At 54.3% G+C, this 21,258-nt stretch overlaps 1 protein-coding gene across 2 annotated transcripts; it reads right to left on the bottom strand.

Annotated features, from left to right (window-relative positions):
- Positions 1-1,003: 1,003 nt before the first annotated feature.
- On the bottom strand, positions 1,004-20,365 carry HDGFL2 (HDGF like 2). Of its 2 annotated transcripts, none has more exons than XM_074939787.1 (16): positions 20,257-20,365; positions 17,893-17,969; positions 17,664-17,802; positions 14,991-15,188; positions 14,284-14,400; positions 13,371-13,442; positions 12,600-12,741; positions 12,260-12,335; positions 10,329-10,614; positions 8,065-8,162; positions 6,805-6,923; positions 6,260-6,330; positions 4,975-5,076; positions 4,655-4,868; positions 3,077-3,203; positions 1,004-2,231 (listed from the first exon to the last, which is right to left on the bottom strand). In XM_074939787.1, exons 1-16 carry the CDS (start codon positions 20,326-20,328, stop codon positions 2,138-2,140), a joined length of 2,004 nt encoding a protein of 667 aa, XP_074795888.1. In that variant the 5' UTR covers positions 20,329-20,365; the 3' UTR covers positions 1,004-2,137. The 2 variants fall into 2 exon arrangements, with proteins under 2 accessions (XP_074795888.1, XP_074795889.1); XM_074939788.1 differs by having other exon boundaries at positions 1,005-2,231; positions 6,805-6,875.
- Between the last annotated feature and the right edge of the window lie 893 nt (positions 20,366-21,258).

Genomic DNA, 21,258 nt, shown 5'->3' with positions numbered 1-21,258 from the left:
TGGCACCAGCCTGGTTGCAACGGGCCCTAAGGAAAGAATAGGGCAGTAAGTCTTAGAACTAGGCATCCCCTCTGATTAGCAATCTCAAGCCTTACAAGACAAAGTGGTGTTGCGGGCGAGGGACTAGCCTGAGACTCAGGAGGGCCGGGTTCAATTCCTGGCTTCACCACAGATTTTCTGTGCCCTTGGCCACATCACTTAACTTCTCTGGGTCTCTCCCCCTTGTAAAAGGGGGATGATGCTTTTCTGCCCTTCATCTTGTCTGCTTTTAGACTGTAAGCTCTTTAGAGCAGACAGCACTGCCTCTGAGGCTATGGCTACAAGTCTTTGAACACAGAAGAGCGCTCTCCTGCCGACAAAAAACTTCCGCCCTCCACGAGCAGCCGCGGCTCTGTCGGCAGGAGAGCGCTCCTGCTGAAATAGCACGGTTCACACCGGGGCTTTTCCATCAGTAAAACTTTTGTCATTCGGGGGGCGGGGGATGTGGGTTTTTTTTTGTTTGTTTGTTTTTTTAACACCCCTGAACGACCAAAATTTTGCCGACGAAGTGCCAGCATAGACAAAGCCTTAGTCTGAGCAGCACCCGGCAGGACAGGGCCCTGGCTCTTTGGTGGAGCTGGTAGGGACACCCATAATCCAAACCATCGAGCTCTGCTCCCTATCTACTGGGTTTGTGAAGAACGCACTCTGCAAACAGTGGTCCGTAAAAGAAGACCCCGTTGCTGGCTGCAGCCAGTGTATAAATTTAGTGGGTACGAAGAGTCACGTTGGTTTATCTAGAGTCTGTTTCTAAAAGTTTACAGTGTGGAGCACCAGCGAGGAATATAAAACCTGAGAGTTCAGCGGCAGCTTCTGTAGGCTGGCGGGTTTGGTTTGGAACCAGCTACCCTAGTGGCCTGTTAAGTGCTGCATTGTTCTGCAATTCAGCTGCCTGCAGTGCAAAAGGAGACATAGTCAGAACACTCATCTTCCTTTTCAGATGGACAAGTCTTTATTTTACATATACAAAAGCTTGAGATCCTTCCGAAACACATCAAATCCTAAAGATTTCTCCTACTCCTGCTGACGAGATGAAGCCCTCAGGCTATCGTTATTTATAAGCATCTGTCTTTTTCAAGTGGATTTTAAATAAAAGCATCCAGTGGCAGCCCCCCATACTACGGACATCCCTCAAAGAAGCATGACAATGCAATGCTCCATTCTCAGACTTCACTTCGCTGGTGGAATGACACAGCCTCTGGCTTTAAGTGTTCTGGGGACTGCAGGAGAGGACGTCCCCACATGATTCTGGGGCTTCAGAGCAGTAGGGACCCGGGAGAGCTAAACGGCTGGAGATTTCTAGTTAAAAGGCCATGATAAACGAGCCCTGCAAAGTGCGGTTACACCACGGTAGTCACTGGAAATAAAGCAGGATCTGTACTCAGTGCTGGCACACCACGTTTCCAAGTTAGAGCGCTGCTGGCTTTTCACCCACACCAAGTTTTGGCCCTGAAGAACCAGCACAGCTATGGGACCATGTGCTGGAATCAACTGGGTCATGCAGAATTAGCTGCAATCCAACTGCAGAATCTCCAGGTCCGGGGAGGATAGGAAGAATCCAGGTGATTGTCATATCCCCGCAAGAGCGGGCAGCACCACCCCATCGTCTCTGGCTTGCAAAACGGGCCAGGCTGGATCTGGTGCTCCAGGGTGATGAAACGTGGGAGCCCTTGGGCGTTATTTTTACAGTCACATTCCCGAGTCTAACCGCACTTCAAAAGGAAACACAAAGGACGTCCCTTCTCACCCTAGAGTTACGGCCATCATCAGGGGCTCAACAAAATAGACGAATAAGTGTTATTTTTCATTAAAAAACCCTTTATATTCAGTTCATGTTGGTTTAAATCACAAGAATTTAGGTGGGGGGGGGGACAAAAAAACCCCAAGGAGACAAATACAAACATACAGCACAGAGCCTCCCCAGAAGTTCTTTCCTTTCACAGGAGCAGGAGGGGCAGGGGAACAAGACCTATGCATCATCTACGGTGCGACTTAGTGAAGTAACTCTGAAACATGGGGGCAAGGCAGAGCCGGTCTCCTTCACTGCCTTCAGTGCAGAGACCCTGCGAGTGTTCTCCTCCGCGCGAGATCCACGGCCTCAGCTGTCCTCCTCCTCGTCCACGGATTCCGACTCCAGGCGGACCCTCTCCCTGTCCATACTGGGCCTTTTGATCTCGGGATAGTCTTGCGCACTGCCAGGGAGAGCACAGGAAAGTCACCCAGTAGCCTCAGTTCCCAACTGGGAAGTGACTGTCACTCACGGGGGGGCAAAGCAGGGAGGCAGGTGCCTGGAGCTACTGTATCCTCCTTCCCTCCTCATTAATACCCCTCTAAGTATCCCTTCCCTGCCCAGCCACACGCCTCTAGCCATCCACTCTCCCCGCTACACACCCTTCTATTCCTCCCTCCCTTCCCAACCATCCACACTCCTCTTCACCCTCCCCATGGTATCCGAGCAACACCCCCCTCAGCCCCCAACAGTACAGTTATGGGACATCCCAGTGAGTATACTGCCCCTCCTCTCCATAACACAGATTTTCCTAGCCCCAGGCATGGCGCCACCAGCCCATGGACCCGAGAAGAGAGCAATCGCCCCCAGGCAGATTGTGCTAACATGCCTCTCTGCTAACATGCACTTGCCCACAAGGATGGCTGGAGGATGTCATGCCACGCGGGTTGGCAGGGTTTGCACTCAGTGGCTGGGGGAAGCTCCACTGTTTGGGGCTGAGGGTCTGCAGAAACACCTGATCACATACAGAGGGGGAACAACCCTGTGGAAGCCTAGAACTAAGGCTTGGGATTTCCCATCTCACTCCTTCGGTGCTAGGAAACCCAGCGACTTTGGCCTTGACACTCTTTGTAAAAGGTTTCTGCTCTGGAGGACCATGCAGCAACGCATCACCGGGTCCCGCAGCCTCCTTGGCCCCAGGGGCCCTGTCGATCTGCGGCCTCCCACCCCTCAGCAGGTACGAGATGAACCAGGAAGGGCCCTGGTCCCCTGCCACCGAGTCTCCCCAAGCCAGAAGCGGGTGCTCACTCATGTGTGTCTTCTGGGGATGCCTCTCGCTCTCCGTCGCCAGATCCCTGCGCTTTGTCTGGCTCCTTATCCTCCATGCTCTCCCCTTTCTGGGACATGGATTCGCCATTTACGGGGGCTGACAGATCTACAGTGGGAACAAAGCGGGGGAAGAGGACAGTAGGAGATGGACGCACGCATTCGTAGGCTTGGCTCCCTGTTGGAAGCAACGGCAGCTGTTGCTTTCTCTTTCCCGCTCTCTTTGGTACTTACCTGGCCCCCGTCAGGGGAGGATCTGAGCGCCTTGCAGTCTTTAATGTATGTAGGGAGCTGTGAGGCAGGGAAGAGCTATTATCCCACTGTATGGAGGGAGAAGGGGCTAAATGACTTGCTCAAGGTCACAGGGGAAGTCTGAGGCAGAGCAAGGAATTGAGTCGCAGGCTGCTAATCTAATCATTAGGCCATCCTGCCTCCTGAGTGTCTCTCTCTCTCCCTCGTGATCTAGCCAAGATGGCAGCTCCACAGCCCTGGAGACTAAAATTTTCCATTTGTCCGCAGCACAGCGGCAGCAGGGAAAAGCTCAGCGCCATCCCACCAACGCTCTGGATACAGCACCGCTAAGAGGGGAAGAGATCGGTCCGGCTCTGGGACCTGTTCAGTCCTTACCCTCTGCTGAGCCCACTGCCCCAGTTACGGGGGTGGATTCTGGAACATGGCCAAGGGCCACCACAACGGGGCACCCACAGCCACCAGATGATGATCGGATTGTCAGCTCTTCAGGGCAGGGAATTGCTTGCTTTGTGCTTATACAGTGAGCAACCCAATGGGTCCCTGGTCTCAGATGGGGTCTCTATAGGCACCAACAGATTTTTGGTCACTATCCACCTGGGGAAGATTTGAAGCGGCCACCTAAAGGCGAAGCTACCCCCATTTGCTCCCCACTGGTTTGAATCTTGCATTTAATTTGTGCATTAGGCATGAGTCGGGGGCCACTGGGCTCTGACAGTCGGGCTGTAATTAGCCAGAAGGGCACTTCCCTTAGGTTTACATGCAGCTCTTGGAGGTAGACTATGCTCCGCACAGCCCTGAACCAAACAGTGGCACCATGGGTGTCTGGGGTGTACCCTGCAGCAGTGGGAAACTGGAGGCAAAAAATTAACATGCCCCTTCTTCCGGCAGGTCTCTTGCAAATACCTGCATCGCTACAGCTGTTAGGACAAGCGTCTCCAGCATTTCCATGCTGTGTCGAGCTTCGTCAGACAGTGACCCTCCAGGAGCCTGCCTGTCTCCCAGCTCCCACCCCAATGAGCCCAGTCTGGAGAGCCATGAGGGAGGATCTTGCTGCCCTCTGTGCCCTCCCAGGAGAACCGCTGCACTAGGAAATCCCCTGTAAGACATGGGTAGACAGTGACCCCGCTTCACCAGTCTCTCCCGGGGGAGGCGGGATGAGTCACTGGAGCATCTTTTGCTTTCAGTCTGTGTGTTTGACTCAGAGCAGTCAACACTAAAGAAGATCCCCAGCACTCACCGCAGGGCACCCCAGGTCTGCTGTGTGCCCAGGCAGCTTGGGACCCTCCCAGCACACTGAATGATAGTTACCGGCATTCGTCTCCTCCTCTCCTTTCTCATTCTGGGCCTCCCCTCCCGGCACCTTCTCCTGGCCCTTCTCCACGTCTCCCTTGTCTTTCTCCATCCCAGTTTTGTTGGCTTTCTGGTTCACCTCGATCTTTGGCCCCAGGACGCGCGACTTCAGGCGGGTGTAAACCTCGGCAGCCTTCTCCATCACGTCCTTGTTAGCTTTGTAGCGACGGATCTGTCAAATACACACCGTGAGGCAGCGCTGGCCACAGACTGGCCCCCTGCCCCAGAGAAAGGTGCTCTCATCCCCACACGCCTCCCTTAGCCCACCTCCGTCGTACCTTTTTCAGTGTAGCCACCACATCAGTGTGTTTCTGGAGGATGTGAGAGGTGACCTGCAGGGTTCCCAGCTCTTCCAGCGCACTCAGACACCTCTTGATATCCTGCAGGTGGAGAGAGGAGATCAGAGATTTATCTCCACCAGGCAGAGGAAGTGGCAGGGACTCAAGGAGCGCTCCGTGAAGGTACTTAGTGGATTATTCCATCCCCTCTCAGGCTTCATGCAGCAGGGCAACCCCAGGATCTCTCCCTCTCCTCGGGAGGCTGGGGAGCAGAGACACTGATAAAGAGGCTGAAGAACCTCTTAGACTTAGATCCAAAGTCTACGGCACTTGCCACACAGACTCATCTTTGTCCCTCTCCCGAGACCCTGATCTTTCTCCTAAACGAGGCAACCTAGCCTCACCAGGAGCTGACGCCCGCGAGGCAACCCATCCCCACCTTCAGCTGTGCCGCTACTGCCCCCCAGCCCAAAATCCGGCATGGATCCACATCAGGTAGGCACTGTAGCGAAGCTGCCGATCAGCAGACAGCACAGCTGTTCAGCAGCTGGGACACTGGCAGCGAAGTGGGAATTCTCAGAGACAGGTAAGGAGAGCCCAGGGAGAAATAAAAATCACCTTTGGCACCATCTAGTGGCAAAGCTGAGTATTGCTCCTTTAAAACAGTGCGGAATCAAATGTATCACATAGGACTGTAGGAGTTCGACATGGAAGAGACCAATCTGATCAATGAGTCCATCCCCAGGCAGCAGAGATCTCAGACAATAATAGGACACTACGGTTAATATGCAGCATGAAGAACGTGCTAACAGATCTTGGAGCTGGCTCAGACGGAGGTTATAAGGAGGAAGAGGCGGACCAGGGAACCCCCCACAGATGTCAACATTTAAGGCTGGGCACCCCCAAATAGCATGAAAGCCAGAGAGTACACCACAAAGCTAAGAGTGGAAGCAGATCCTGGAGGCCTCAAGTCTACAAGATCATTCAGCAATCCACTGACTATTAAAAGCTGACAAATGCCCAAAGACAACAGGGTCTGGTCCTCGCATCGTCCGTGGTCACAGATGCTCGTGCAGTGGGCGTACAGTGCTCCAACAGGAACGGAGGGTTCTAATCAGGGAAAGTTTGACACTCACTTTGCACAGGAGTCAGTGACACAAGGAGCAGAGAGGAACAGACCCCAGTTGCTGATAGTCCAGGGACACCCAAGCAGGAGGGAGCACTCTCAGATGAAGGACTAGACCTTGATCCCCACCCCAGCCCCCTCCCACCCACCGGTACTCACCGGATTATCAACTTTCAGGGCAAACTTGATCTCGCTGTGAAGTTTCTGAAGTTTCTCTTCAATTGTGGGCTCTAAGATCATGTAAAATAAAGAGGCCAAGGCATTAGCCCCCTCTTGGTTGGTTTTAACTCATCTTTAGACTGCTGGACTCCAGCAGGACAGTGAGCGTTTGAAAGCACAGAGAACGTGCGCTGGGCATCCAGGGCCTTCAGCTCTGATTCGATATGACCCCTGGCCTCCTGGAAATAGGCAATATGCATAGAGTCTCCCCAGAAGCCGGAAGGATCGGGAATGGGCTAACATCAGAACCATCATTGCTTGGTTACCCTGAGCTGGGCACGTTGCTTGAACCCCTTTGTTCACCTTCCAAAGAAACCTCCTACAGCCAGCAAGGAGGGCCCCCAACAGCTCTGCACTGAAGAGCCAAATCAGAGTAACACACTGGACCTCTTTTGGGGAGACACTTTCCACACCCCATGCCCTAGGTCAGGATAACTGAGCAAAAGAGTCCCACCCCGCTCCCCAGAAGTAACCTGCTCTCTCACCCTTCTTCTTCTCCATCCTCCTCTCTGGGATCACGTCAGACTTTCTCCGGCCTCGTTCCACTCTTAAGGGTCTGCAGCGGGTTAAGGAAACAAGAGTAAGAAGCTGCTCATCAGCACCTCTGCAAGTTAGAAATACCCCAGTTAGGAGTCGCACCCACTGCTCTGGCTTACAGGGGAGGACGACAGTCTTACACTTCTCACTGGGGAGGGCAGGGGGACGCCCTGCCTTCCTGGCAGAGTTTTACCCACCGGGTTTACGTGGCAGCACACATGGCCCTGGCACCTCCTGCTGTAGGGCTTGGCGTACTCCGGGTGCATTAAATAAGGGGAAGGGCTGCACCAGCTCTCTGGGCAGAAAGAACGCTGCTGCTGAGCACTTCCACCATGCTTGCAGCCTTGGATCTCAAAGCACATCACCGAGGAGGGCGAGAGCCATTGTCCTCATTTGACAAACAGGAAACCCGAGGCACAGGAGGGACTAAGGCCTACATTCTTAGACGTGTCCTGAGCGCCCTTGGCTCCTGTGGAAGTCAGTGGGAGCTGGGGGTACGCTGAACCCCTGAAGAATCGGGCTCCAGGGATCGAAAGCCTACAGGCCACTTCTGCTCTGTCCCAAAGTGATTTGCCCAAGTCACACAGCAGGTGAGTGGCAGAGGCAAGGGTAGAACCCAGGGTCTTGACTCCCACTCCCATGCTGGACCAGAGTCATTCCTATTTCAGGCCTGGAAATCACAGGCCCCCCCTCTCCTGGGGAACAGGCTCCTAAGGGCTCTATCAGGGGTTCTTGACTCCTTGCAGCCCCCTCTCCCTGGGAGCGGAGAAGGAAGCAGCCCCAGTAATGACAGCAGGCGCCAAGATATGTTCCCTTGCTTAGAGAGGCCTGTGACCCTGTCACTCCCCTACATGGTACCGGCCCTGCAGGCTGCTTGGACCATCCCGCTGAGGCGGGCTCGGTTAAAGGCACATGACATTGGAGAGGGATCAGAGGTGCCTTAAAGATTTGCTCCAGCAGCACTCCCTTCCCTTCTTAACGCCGTCAGAAACCCGGGATGGGAGAAGAACCTCGCCACCTCCCTGGAAAGCTGCCCAGAATCCCAGCACAGCTCTGCCATGGGCTCCAGGAGGGGAACCTTCCCCCCGCCCACTGGGGGGGCACAAGAAGAGCTTCCCCCTTTCCCCCACACCCCCCACCCCCCAGCAACTATGCCTCCAGGGGGAAGGGGCCAGGAGGAATTGAGAGCGTGGCAGAAAGATGCTGACTTGTTGCGAGGTTTCTCCTCCGATCGGCCCCTCTTCTCCTTTAGATTCGGTTTCCTTGACAACTCGGAGGGCTGCTGCTTCTTCAGCGGCTTCTTTACCTTCAACAAGAGAACAATGCAGACGCTGAGAGCTGTGGCAGGCCCCTCCTCGCCGCAGGAGGGGAGAGGATGGTGATGTCCTATTCCAGCCCCCCCGGTGCGCATTATCTGTGTCGTGGGGATGCCAAGAGCTAGTGCCCGTTGGCATGTGCAGTGCCTAGCACAATTACATGGAAGTTTCTGCCCCAAAGAGCTGACAACTGAATTAGATTGGCTTCGGGTCTCCCAGCCTTCCGCAGCACCCCTAGAACTGGGCTCTGACCTATCAGAATGCTGTCCCCCTGCCAAGAATACGGCCACGTGCTGCTCCGATACCCAGAGGGATGGTTTCAATCATAGTACTTATACAGGCTCCATTGGCATGGCATCCAAGCACTGCCCTTTGCACATGTATACTGTAGTGCCTTTTACCAGAGGATCACAAAGCTCTTTGCTAATATTAGACATCACAGTTCCCCGAGACACACATTTTCCAGCTGGAGAAACTGAGGCACAGAGATGTGATGTGACTTTCCCCACGACTACTCAGTGAGTCAGTGGCAGAGCTGGGAACCACAAAGTCCACAGTTCCAGCTGTGAGACAACACTGCTTTTACGGCTTCTCTCTCTGGCAGTGGAGATGGAGTGGAGAGAAGAAAGGAGATTTGCTCATTTCAGACTCTCCTATCCCCCTGGACTGCTCAGAAAACTGGCTTAGGGAGATGGGTTATGGAGATTTCCACCTTGAGCTCAGCAGTTCACATCTAGGCTGGGGCAGCAGTGACCAGAAGTTTAGTGACCCATACAGCAGCTGTCTTGTGTGAAATGAGTTTGATAGGTCTCTGTCCCCTCCCAGCAACCAAAGGTCCATGTCACATACACCCCCTCACCACTACGACAGCACTAACTAGCCTCAGTGCAGAGACCAAGGACTGAATGGGCTGTGCAGACTGAGATCCCCTTTTACCCCAAGGTTGGAGACGAGGCACTCTGGTGGGGTGGAGGGGCAACGTAGGCACTGCTGGCCATGGCCAAGGGCCAGCACTCCAGTCTCCCGAGCCATCAAGCTGGTACCAGAGGAGGTCACTGCTGTCTTAAGGGAAGAGGCCTCTCTCCGGGACCTTGCCTGGCTCTTTAACTGAAGTCATAGACACAAGAGCATCCACCCTAGGCTGGCATGAAATGCCATGGCAAAGTCAATGGCAGCTTACGGCAGTTCTCCTGCCCTCACGAACCAAGCAGGCAGAATTCTTGCAGAAATTCCAGTTGAGTGCCAGTGTAACTGCTGCTACAAAGCCCTGCTCCATTTCCTGCCACGCCTGTACCCTGCGCGGGCTATACTCAGGAACTGTTCTGGCTGGTCCAAATACAGCAAAGGAACCACATTTAGAGAGTTTTCCCAATCCAAATTCCTGAAGCCCTCCACAAACTGATGCACAGAGATCACTTCGACCAACGAAATGCAGCCAGCTCTGGGGTGGAACGTGAAAGCTGTTACACAGCTTCCAGCAATGCTACACAACAGGCTAGGACAGGAAGCGAAGAAGTATCCAGCACCCAGTTGAAACTCCCAACAAAGCTTAGTGAGGCAGAATATATGTGCCTTCTTTAGAATGAAGCCAGGATTCAGGGCTGACCTAACGGCTTCACCCGCCAAAGGGTGCCATGGGATCCTCCGTGACAGCAAGCAGCTAGAGCCTGGTTCAACATCTCACCTACGAACCTCTGCGGAAGAGTTCGTTAACAAAACTAAATCAAGGTGGCTCCGTCCCACCCACCTCTCGTGACTCTGGCAGTTTATTCCCTGGCGAAGCTGCTCATCCAAGCAAGCCATGCTGACTTGAGCTGCCGTGACAGCCCTCAGCTACCCTGGGCAAGGCATCAGTGGGGCAGGTTCCTTCTGGGTCTGGCCTGAGAGTTTCATGAGCAGTGCAGGAGTGATTTCACATGGGCAGCAGCAGGGTGAGCTTCTCTGACCCCGACTCTTCCCAACGCCCCGCAATCTGGGAGAGAACCATCTCAGGGGTGAGAGGGGCACGCCGCCTCCTCGGCCTCTCTGAGGCTAGCAAAGATTTAGTGCCAATCACAGGAAGGGTTCAGCGATGCCCCCAAACTCACTTCCCATGCGATCACTGGCTGCGAATGGGTGACCTGGAGGCCCGGGTCCCTCCGGTCCCACATGCTCACCTCTTTCTCCAGCTCCAAGTCAGAGTCCGATGACAACTGGTCCTTGCCTCGGTTCTTCTTGCCTTTCCTGGCCACCTCGTCATCCATGCTGCTGTCACTGTCTGAGTGCGCCTCCTCCCCCTTCTCCGCCTTCTCCTTCTTCTTTTCCTTCTCCTCTTTCTCCTGCTCCCGGAGCCTGCGGATCTCTTCCTCCTGTTCCCTCTTCCTCTTCTCCTCCAGCTCCCGGCGGCGCTCCTCGTCACGCCTCTTCCATTCGCTGATGCGGTCCACGTCGCTGTCGCTGTCACTGTAGGGACAGAGTGGGATGGATCACGGGGACCAGAAAAGCCCCTGCAGAGACGGGACTCGTGCACCCTCCACCCCTACTCCAGCCCGGCTTCCACAGAGTCCTGTAGGTGCCCCGGAGCTTTGTGCCTCCCATACACTGGGGAGAAGCACCAGCCTTGCTCCCTGGTACACCGACTTTTTGCAACGTAAGATTTTCAGTGGACCATGGGGCATGGGCCACTGGACATGCCCTTGCCCTGCAGAGGCCTGAGACCACCAAGCAGCTGCACACAGTTAGCATCACTCACAGCCCTCACCCGCTCCTGGGATGTGCCCCTTTTTCTGAATGAAAGGAGAGCTGGCAAGAGAGGCCAGCCTGACAGCCCTGGAGACTGAAGGCCTCTGGTTACCCCCAGTGGTGCATGCTTCCCACTCAGCGCCCAGCCAGTGCCTGAGCCCTGATCTGGAGGGATCTCTGCATTAGGAGTTCCGTCTCCAGGGCCTATGCAATCCCTGGTCGCTGACGCCAATTAGCGCCAGCTGCAGGGGTGGGATTCCTGTCCCACAGAATGGTGAGCCAGCCAAGATCCACACTTTCAGCCTCGGTTTGGGCTGCAATTGGTATGTATGGGTCAAATCCCTCTGGACCCTGCGTTCTCCTCCCTACGCTCCACACGGGGCCCTTCTGAATAACTAAGCCTGTCAGTTCCAGCCCCTTCACTTCCCCCTTGACGATAGACCAGGTCTACACTGGAAGCGTTGGCTGGTTTGCAATGTCAAGTAGGGGTGTGATTTCTTAAAGCCCTGGTGTAGATGCACTTAGACCAGCTTCTGCCAGGATAGCTTATTTTGCTTGGGGAACCAGTACAAGCTACACCAGCAAAAGCTCCTCTGCCATATACACTGAGTCTGCACTAGGGACTTTGCCAATGTAGCGATGCTCCTAGAGCTACCCTGGGAAACCTTTTCTAGTACAGACTAGCCCATAGTCAGAAGGGCTGCACAGAGTGGCGAATGTCTGGCAGCGATTGCCACGCGACTCACATGAGACATCCCCTCTGGTGGCAACCAAGGCTACTGCCCCTCCTTGCTAGCTATCTAGGCACTGACATGGGCCCCGTTATTATTAAACATTTAAATCATGGCAGCGCCTCGAGGCCCCGGCGTGCAGGGTGCTGGACAAATGTTTTGTACTTGACAGTCCCTGCACTAAAGAGCTCAGGCGAGAGCTCTCCCTCTCCGTGGTGCCCGAGTGCCTCCCATTTATTCATGCATTTGTCCTTGGAACACCCCTGGGACTGAGGTTTGTAATTTTATCCCCGTTTTCACAGATGGGGAAACTGAGCCAGAGAGAGACCAGACGACTAGGAAGTCGGTGGCAGAGTCAAGAATCATACTCACTAGCCAAACTCTGCTCATCGAGTTGGGACTCCCCTGCGCCAACACGAAAGATCCCCCACCCCAGCCGACAACAGACTGGACACCAGTGTGATGCCTTGGCTAGCAGCTTTGAGAAGCTAATCCCACGCAGAGCCTGGGGCCAGCAACTCAAGCCCCAGGCCGCACTCCTCTGCTGCTGGGCCAAAGGAGATTAAAACATCTGAATACCAGAGCAGGCATCCCAGCCAGGCCCCGGTGCCCCTCACCAGGGCCTCGGCTCTCACCTGTCACTGCTGGAGCTGGTCGGAGCTCTCTCAGGCTTTGGTTTCCTGCCACGAGGCTTTGGGGGTGGCTTCTCAGCTACAAGACACAAGGGATCGGGGGTTCAGCACAGCAGGACTCAGTCTCCTCCCGACCCCCTCCGACAGCCATATGCAGCGTGCGTGAAGGAAGTGTAACCCAGTCCAGGGGGCAGGAGGGCCTGGTTTCAGTCCATCTATTGGGGCATGGATTAATGAAGGCTCCTACACAAAGGTGGGTTGCTGAGGCCACCCAGCCCAGCTCCCTTCCAGAACTGCCTGGGAAGAGTTGGAAGAAGCCTGGATAGCTCCCCTTCAGCCCTACCTGGCTTCCTGCCCCGCGGAACCTTCTTCACAGACACGTCCGAGTCGGAGTCCGAGTCGGAGTCCGACTTAGTCATGTCCACAGTCTCGTTTTCCTCTTCCGAATCCACTTTGGAGTCCGAGTCGGACCCTGAATCCACCTTCTGTGAGCAAAGGAGAGAGCGTTGAGGGGGATCTGTGCGTGGGTCCGAGAGGAGGGGAGCGGTACCGCCTTCCCATGGGACCCATACGTGGGATGAAAGGGGAAATCTACCTCCAACTCCCGTAGGTAACGGATCAGTGTCTAAGGGAAGCTAGCAGGAGGATTCCCTGGCAAATCCTCACACACACAGTTCTGTTATCAGCACACACCATGTAGTGAAATGGTCGGTTTAGTACCGAGGCCTTTGTTATGCAGGAGGTCAGACTAGATGATCACAAGGCCAGAAGACACCACTAAAATCTATGCTCACCCAACTCATCAAATCCACATGCAGGAAGCCTGTTATTCCTGCTCACCCCTCCTAATCCTCCTGCCTCACCTCCCTGCTTCATTCCTACACTGTGGGCAACGTGGAATCAGAAATTTAGTCTCTTCCATTCCTCCCAGCTGCCCTGTGTGTTTGTATTTCCTTTCTACCTCCGGCCAGGTAGAAGGGGTCTGTTTGACTGGCTAGCCACAATCTGTGCTGGATGCCGACTGGCAAAGCCAAGCTCTCGGTGCCAAGGGGCAGCAGCGCAGGGAGAATGGCCTACCAATGGGGCAGGGCTGCTCACTTCAAGGGCCCCTTACCTTTTTCTTCCTTCCGCCTGCAGACACCCTCCTGGGAGCTCTGGCCACTGGCTTCTTCTCTGGAGTAAAGTCCTGGGAAGGGATGGACATATTCGAATTAGGAAAGGCCTCACTTTGGCTGCGGGAGCTTCACCCCACTACTCTCAGCAGTAACCCCCATGCCCAGACCCTGACAGCGAGAAGTGAGGGCACCTTCCGGATATACCCTAGGGTGGCATCAGGGGGGTAAAGAATGGCCCCAGGTCAGCCCATCCAACTCAAACGCCTTCCCCTCTTCATTATCCAACAGCCCTTGACTTTGATCTCCGCAGACCACAGGTGCTGCCCCAAAGCACAGGGACTTGTCAACCCAAGAACAAACAAGCTGTCCAGTCTTAATTGGGACAAGGAACAGATATTTATAATGTCCTGGCAAAGATGCGTTGGGCACCTTAGAAAGAGCAGAGACCCAGCAAGACATGACTTTTCACAAAGCTGGAGAACAGTGGGAGAAAGAATGGCACACGGGTGCCCAGCCAGTCAGCACCAAGTGGCATGAAGCCAGGCCTTGAAGACTAGGGTGGCGTTCCACACACCATGCCAACCTATGCTGCCTGCTGTCACCACCAGAGATGCCCAAGCCCTGGGCTGGACTCAGCACTCATGGAAGGAATTAGCGACTGCACTAAGCCAGCAGGGGAGGCAAAGGCATGTGCGTGAATATATGTATATAGCAGACTATTCCAAATTCTATCCCCCGTGCTTCCTGTGGCCCATTTAGCTGGCAAGTGCGGTCCTGCACAGTGCAAGAGAGAGGGCATACGCAGAGTGCGCCTCGTCCTATACTCTCTCCAGGATCCCGTTAGTTAATCAGAACCTGCCCACCCCATCCAAACCACTGCAGCACGGGGGACTCTGTAAACCACTTGCTCACCTGGTCACTATTTTTCTCTGACTCAGAAGAACTTTCCGAGTTCTCCTCTTCTGAGGGAGACACACTGCCCTGGTCGAGGTCGCTGGAGGATTTCCTGGGTCGTTTAGCCACTGGCATCTGAAATCAGAGAAACATCAATGTAACAGCTGCTGCAAGCTGGTATATTCCTCACTGCTGCCCTCTCTGCCCACAGGATCAAACAAAACCCTGTGGAGCAGGGCTTTAACCACCACTCTCCTTACTGTTTTCTATAATAAACTCAGAACAACAGCCAGCATGCAGCCTACAGGTACACAGAACCCATGCCTGATGCCATGCACCGTCTATACACTGTGACAGGGTCTTCTGATCGATACCAGTGCGTGTATGTGTAAACGGAGCCAGTTATGTCAGTTGCTGGGTTAATCCTGGTGTCTTGGCTACCTTTGAACTTGGGATTCTCTCTGATTTCCCTCTAGAATATCAACAGGAGAACCTGTTTTCACGTTCATCCTAAAAACACCCTGCTGTGCCATGTGGCTGCCCCAAGATAAATGCAGCTACCTCTGGAGTGGATCACAGCAGCTAAGTGGAGGGTGATGCGACCGCCCTATGTACAATTTCTAAAGTGCTTCGTGGGCCAAGTGTAAATCCATTATATAAATGTAATCATCTTCCTATTCCTAGCTAGGCGATACCCCACACAGATCGCAATGGGGCAAACTTACTTTCATAGCTAGCGCTTTTCGTTTCAGCCCACTGTGGTCGCTCCCCTTGTCGGACTCCTCATCGCTGTCTAGCTTCTCCATGGCCGCTGCAGCAACAGCAGCAACTGCCATGGCAGCCGATTCTTCTTCCTCCTCTCCTCCATCGCTTCCTGCCACTGGGTCGTTCTCGGGAACCTCGCTGTCTGAGGAGCTCGCTGGCTGAAAGAGCAAAGAAATGGAAACGTCAGGGGTTACTGATCAATAGCGGGTCTCCCGATGCATGTCAGCACAGCAAGGAAGCAGGGAATAAGAGAGCTAAGCACGATGGAGAGGAGGATTGAGCTGAGACATTGCCACATGACCAGCTGCCGTCAGAGTGCTGTGATAACTCCCCTGCTGACAGCAAGCTAGACAGCAATGATATCCATGATAAGGGACAGTGTCATGTTGACCTTTCAATGAAACTGCTTCTACAGCAGCGGCTCTCCTGCTTTCCAGACTACTGTACCCCTTTCAGGAGTCTGATGTGTCTTGCGTACCCCCAAATTTCACCTCACTTCAAAATGATTTGCTGACAAAATCAGACACAACAATACAGAAGTGTCACTGCCACTATTACTGAAAAATGGCCGACTTACATTTCAGTGGATAGTATACAGAGCAATATGAACAAATCGTTGTCTGTGAAAGTTTAGTTTGTACTGATTTCGCTAGTGCTTTTTATGTAGCCTGTTGTAAAACTAGGCAAATCTCGAGATGAGTTGATGAACCCCTAGAAGACCTCGGAGCACCCCCAAGGGTACACGTACCCCTGGTTGAGAACCACTGTTCCACATCCCCTCTAAGCTCCCCTCAGCCAAATGCCCTAAAATCCCCTCCATAACCCTGTTCTACGGCAATCCCATCTAGATCATTTATGAACAAAGACAACTCCCCAAGGGACCCTCTTCCATCTCTGGGGTCAACTAGTGCTGCAGTCTGCCCTCATGATCCCACCTTCACTGTGCTGTGCTGAAGGTGCTGCTATCATATGGCCCCTCTGACAAGCCCACTTGACTCTTCCTCACTGGTGAGCCAAACTCCAGCCTTCCTTTTCTCCACAGGGTACTGGAGAAGGTGACCTGCTCTCACCACCTTGAAAGTAACATTCTCGACCGTTTCACTCTGGCTTTCAATCCCTTCATAAGTGAGCGACTCCTCTTAGGGGGGGCTGATGAGCCTTTGATCACAGATCCCACTTCCCAAGCTACCTTATCCAAGGGCAGCTGCAGATACTTTCCCATCTGAAAGTTTCACATGAGGGGTTGGATTTCACCAGCACTTTGCTCTCCTAGTTTGAATCCCACCTCTCGGACTGTCCCTTAAACCATCCGCAGTGAAGACTTCACAACTTCCTGTCATTCCATTACTATGCAGTACCTCAAAAGATCCCCCCTAGGGGTCTAATGCCTCTCTTCAATCATGCACATCACATCTATGGCAACGATGACCAAGCTCTCCATTTTCCTTGACTCAATTTCCCATTTCTGTCATGCCTGCCACTTCCAGTTTCCTACTACTGGAATTCTTCCCTCTGGGTAAGAAGCCCTCTTTGTCCTATGTCCTTGATGCTCCCAGCATTCTCCTTAACTTTTCTCCCAAGACCAAAAACCTTGAAGTCACTCTTGACTCCAAATTTTTCTTTCCGCCTTTACAATGCCAAAGTTCATCTTTTCCTCGAGCCCATCTCTGCGGAAATCCTTACTTCTGCCTTAATCAATTGCTGCCTTGACTACTGCAGGTCTCTCTTTAATGGCTTCTTAAAACCCTGTTCTGGGAACTTCAGGAAGGTCCAGAACAGCCTCTAGCTCCAGACACCAGGACTTTATCCCCCCAGCTTCTCTTACATTCAACGATTTCCCACTCATCTCCGTAGCCAATGTTAAGTTGCTCTCAAAACTCTCTACAGAATCATCTCACCCTATATCTATGCCCTTGTATCCAGCCATCTCTTCTGCCTGTTCACTGCAATCTATAGCCTCTCTCTCGAACTCTGCCGCAGTTTGGGTAGTGGGTTGTTGCTCGTTCATTTGGGGTACCCTTTTGGTCTGAAACTGTCTTCCTCTGAGCCATCTCCTCTTTATCTCACCTTAAAGCCTTACTTTGTCTCTTCAGACCAGTATATATGAAGCAGCTCTGGATACCTCTAGGAAGATCACTATGTAATAAATTGTATCATTCAATTATGGTTACATATAGCGTCCCTCATACACTGAAACACTGGACTGTAAACAGCTTTCTCGGAGTCTGATCCAAAGCTCATAGAAGTCAATGGGAACCATGCTAGTGACTTCTGTGGCCTTTGGTTCAGGTGCTCTGATGCCAATGACGAGACTGACATCATCTGACAGCCTGAGCACACGAATGGGAGCCAGGAACTCTGCAGTTCTAATTCTTGCTCTGACACAGATTTCCCCTGTGGTTTTGGACAAGTCAATTTTACGGATGCCTAACTGGAGGCACAGAGTTGAGCAAGTGTGAGGAGGGTTAGTTATTTTGCTCCCAAGAAAGGAGATTTTTGACATGGAAGCTTTCCAATACCACAGTGAGAGGCAGCAGGAAAAGGAGGAAAGGCTATTTGAAGGCACAAAGCACAGGGGTGCGCAGAGCCCCTAGTCACGGCTGATCACAAATGAGTGATGCTCGCACACTCACCGGAGGGGCACTGTAACTGGCATGGGGGTTGTTCTGGATTTCCCACAATCCCTCATTGAAGCCTTTTCGCTTGTTTGGCTTCCCGTATTTGTCCTTGTACTTGTCGTAAGGGAACAGGTCCTTAGGTCCCAAGAAGGCTCTGGTGGGGGGGGGAAACAAAGCAGAGGTCAGTCCCAAGTTGCCAGGAAGTAGGCAACAGCAAGGAAATCACGTGGACAGTGGGGCTTACGTCTCGTGTGTCCCAAAGAAGAAGATGGGGTACTTGTTCGGCGGGGGTTTCACAGCGCCGTCTGCTATGTCATCAATCTGAAACGAAGCACAAAGCAGGAGGTGGTCAGAGATGGCAGATTTGGGTGCAGCATAAGGAGGCAGCTAACTGATGCAAAGCCGAGGTTGGCTGTTTCACACACACACTGCAACAACACACTGAGGAAGGGAGCCTTCTGCACTCTGAATTCTAAGGTACTTTTTATGGCCAAGCAGGATCCGTAGACAAGTAACAGCAGAGAACCAACTCCAGCTGCAGTGTTGCAAGAGCTCTAGCCTCAGCCTTGGGTTCAATCTCTTTAGGGCTGGGAATGCTGCACAGGTTATAGGCTCTGCATGGGGGGGAGGAGCGGGGGGCACACAAGTGTCTTGCTTGGCTACCAGTAAGAGCACATGGAAGGACTCCCAGAAGAAGTATTTAGAAGGAGGGAGATTGCTCCAGCAGGGGCCCCCCAAACGGTCCTTCCTGGCTGGAGACAGGCTATAGGAAAAGCCCAGGCTGCTGGGAGGCAATCAGGCCTGAGGCGATTGGCCCTTAACGCACCAGAAACCCTGCTTCCCGCATGTCCCACTGGCTCCAGTCAGTCACTTGCATATGGCATAGCCAAGGGCACAGCTTCTAGGCAGGAGCCCAGGAATGTTATGGGACCTGTGATTACAGAAAAGTGGGAGCGTACATCCAAGTGGGTGACCTCGCACATTGGGGAAGTCTTCACAGGAAAGGGCCCCCCAGGGGAGGGAGAAAGCTAAACCAGAGCAGACTGGGACTCCAGCAACGCGAGCATCCTCCTGATTCTGACCAAGTTCTACTAGAGCCCCATATTATAGCACTAGCTAAGTACAAATAGTGCACAGGCGAATTAGGATAGATATACTAGAGGATCCTGTGGTGCACTGTAGATCATGCATTGTCTTCCCAGCTCCAACATCCACAACCATCCTCAGGTATCCACCACATGCCAATCCCATGCATTTGCAGCCTGTTGCCTCTTGCCACTACGCCCCCTCACACTGTGGTGATCCTACCCTGCCCTCAGCTTCCAATCATCTTTACTTTTCAGGACCACTACCCAAGGCATTCTCATCCAGATGTGTTCCCCACGCACGATGACCCTTCCTGATCATCAACACCCAATATACCCCCATCCTCTCCAGGAACCATCACTTAACTCCATCCCCACCAGATGTCATCACTCTCTGTGTCTCATCCATACCCCTTCCAAGCATTGTTGCTACACAGCGCTGTCACCCTACAACCTCATCACACTGCAGCTCTTAATACCATCACCTGACATTCAGTAACAGACCAGTAACTCCCACCTGCCCATGACAACCCCCACCTCCTGTGATCCAGCACCCCCGCTCTGGATGCCGTGTCTCTAGGAACCTCCCTGCTCCTGCTGCAGACCAGGGCCAGTCAATAGGCAGACTGCAGGCCAAATCCAGACCGCCAGACGCTTCTGAACAGACCCCGAAATCTTTTTATTTATTTATCATCATTATTGCTATTTTTTTTAATTATTTTCTCTGGAGTCGAGACCTTGACCAAGAAATTTGGACCTTGACAAAAATAACTGACTACCATATCCCTTTCCTTCACAACCCCCTGAACCTCACAATCCATCACCTTGCCTCTCTGCACTCATCTGCCCCAACACCCACCCCCGCATCTTTCCTTATACCCCCACCTCCCCTTAACACCCACCCTTGCATCCCATGATGCACCTCACCTCCCCAGTACCAATCCCTGCACCCCACAATCTATCACCTTGCCCCCTGGCACTCCACCTCCTCAATGACCATAATCTCCTCCTCTCTGGCTCTCCTTCTCTGCACCCCACAACACATTGCCCCGCTGCCCCCGAGCCCCATCGCCTCTACCTCCGCATGCCCTGCTCCCCACAATCCCCACCCCACTCCCCGATGCAGAATAGGCCCAGACCACAGACTGGACTGGGGTTCCCCGCCAAGGATCTCCCCATACAGGGATGGGCTGAGCTAAAGGTCTTCCATAGGGAAGGGAAGGGGGTCCCCTGGGGGTGGAGGAGCCCTCAGGAGAGGCACTTAGGGCTCCCCCCCGTGGCTGGGGTTAGGGGGGATCCCGCCAGGGCTCCCCCAGGGCTGGGGGTCCCCCCCGGGGCCGGGGATGGGGGGGTCCCCCCCCGGGGATGGGGCTCCCCCCCTCCCCAGGACTGAGGATGGGGGGGTCCCCCCCGGGCCTGGGGGCTCCCCCCCAGGACTGAGGATGGGGGGGTCCCCCCCGGAGCTGGGGGCTCCCCCTCGGGGCTGGGCATGGGGGGGTCCCCCCGGGGACAGGGGGTCTCACCCGGGCCGGCCAGTGCGGGTACCCCTTCATCTTGGCGAAGACCAGGTCTCCGGGCTTGAAGCTGTGCGGCATGGCGGGGCCGGGCCGGGCCGAGCCGAGCCGGGCCGGGCCGGGCTCCGGGGGCGGGGGGAGGGGCGACAGGCCGCAGCAGAGGCCTAGGCCGCTGGCACCGCCAGGGAAACGGGGGGTGGGGGCGGGGGGGGTGGGGGCGGCAGGAGACTGGCCCTCGGCCCGCAGGATGTCCCGCCCCCCTCTCCGCAATCCCGCAGTGCACTGGCTCCCGGGCCTGCCACTCACCTCTCCCCTCCAATCGAGCCTCGGGGTGGGGCCTGGGAAGTAACGGGATTGGGCCGCTGTCTGGGCACGCGGGGCGGAGATGGGGGGGTAGTGGAGGGGTGGGACCCTGGGGAGATGTGAGGGGAGGGGCCGAGGGGGTCGGGGGAGTGTAGGGTCTCGGGGATCTACGGGCCATAGAGGAGAGGAGAGGAGAGGAGAGGGGGGCTAGGGCGGGGGGGTAGGTGTATGGGGGAGGAGCAGAGGGGCATGAAGGGGGGGGTCTAGGGAGCCTGAGGTGCGGGGTGGGGGGAGTATAGTGGACATGGAAGGGATCTAGGAGGGGTGATGGGGCAATACAGAACGGGGCGGTGGGGGCGGTGGTGAGGGACTCTAGGGCATGGGTTATAGAAGGGACTTCTCGGGTGAAGAGGGGACTATGGGGTATTGAATGGTGGGTATAGAGAGGAAGAGGTGATTACAGGGGCTATAAAGTGAAGGGGTATGGAGGCATGAGGGGTATGGAGGGGTGAGGGGTATAGATGGGGTAAGGGGTATAGGTTGACAGGAATAAAGAGGGTGGTATATAGGTGTACTGGGGAAGGAGGGAGAGGAGAGAATAGAGGGATGGGCTAGAGCAGGGGTTATCAAACTAGGGGTCAGGACCCCTCAGGGGGTCGTGAGGTTATTACATGGGGGGGGGTCGCGAGCTGTCAGCCTCCACCTCAA

Source organism: Natator depressus, chromosome 25 (genome assembly GCF_965152275.1).
Source record: "Natator depressus isolate rNatDep1 chromosome 25, rNatDep2.hap1, whole genome shotgun sequence".
Lineage (NCBI taxonomy): Eukaryota > Metazoa > Chordata > Testudines > Cheloniidae > Natator > Natator depressus.
The sequence above is the reverse complement of the archived record's forward strand: the minus strand, read 5'-3'. Positions and strand labels throughout refer to the sequence as shown.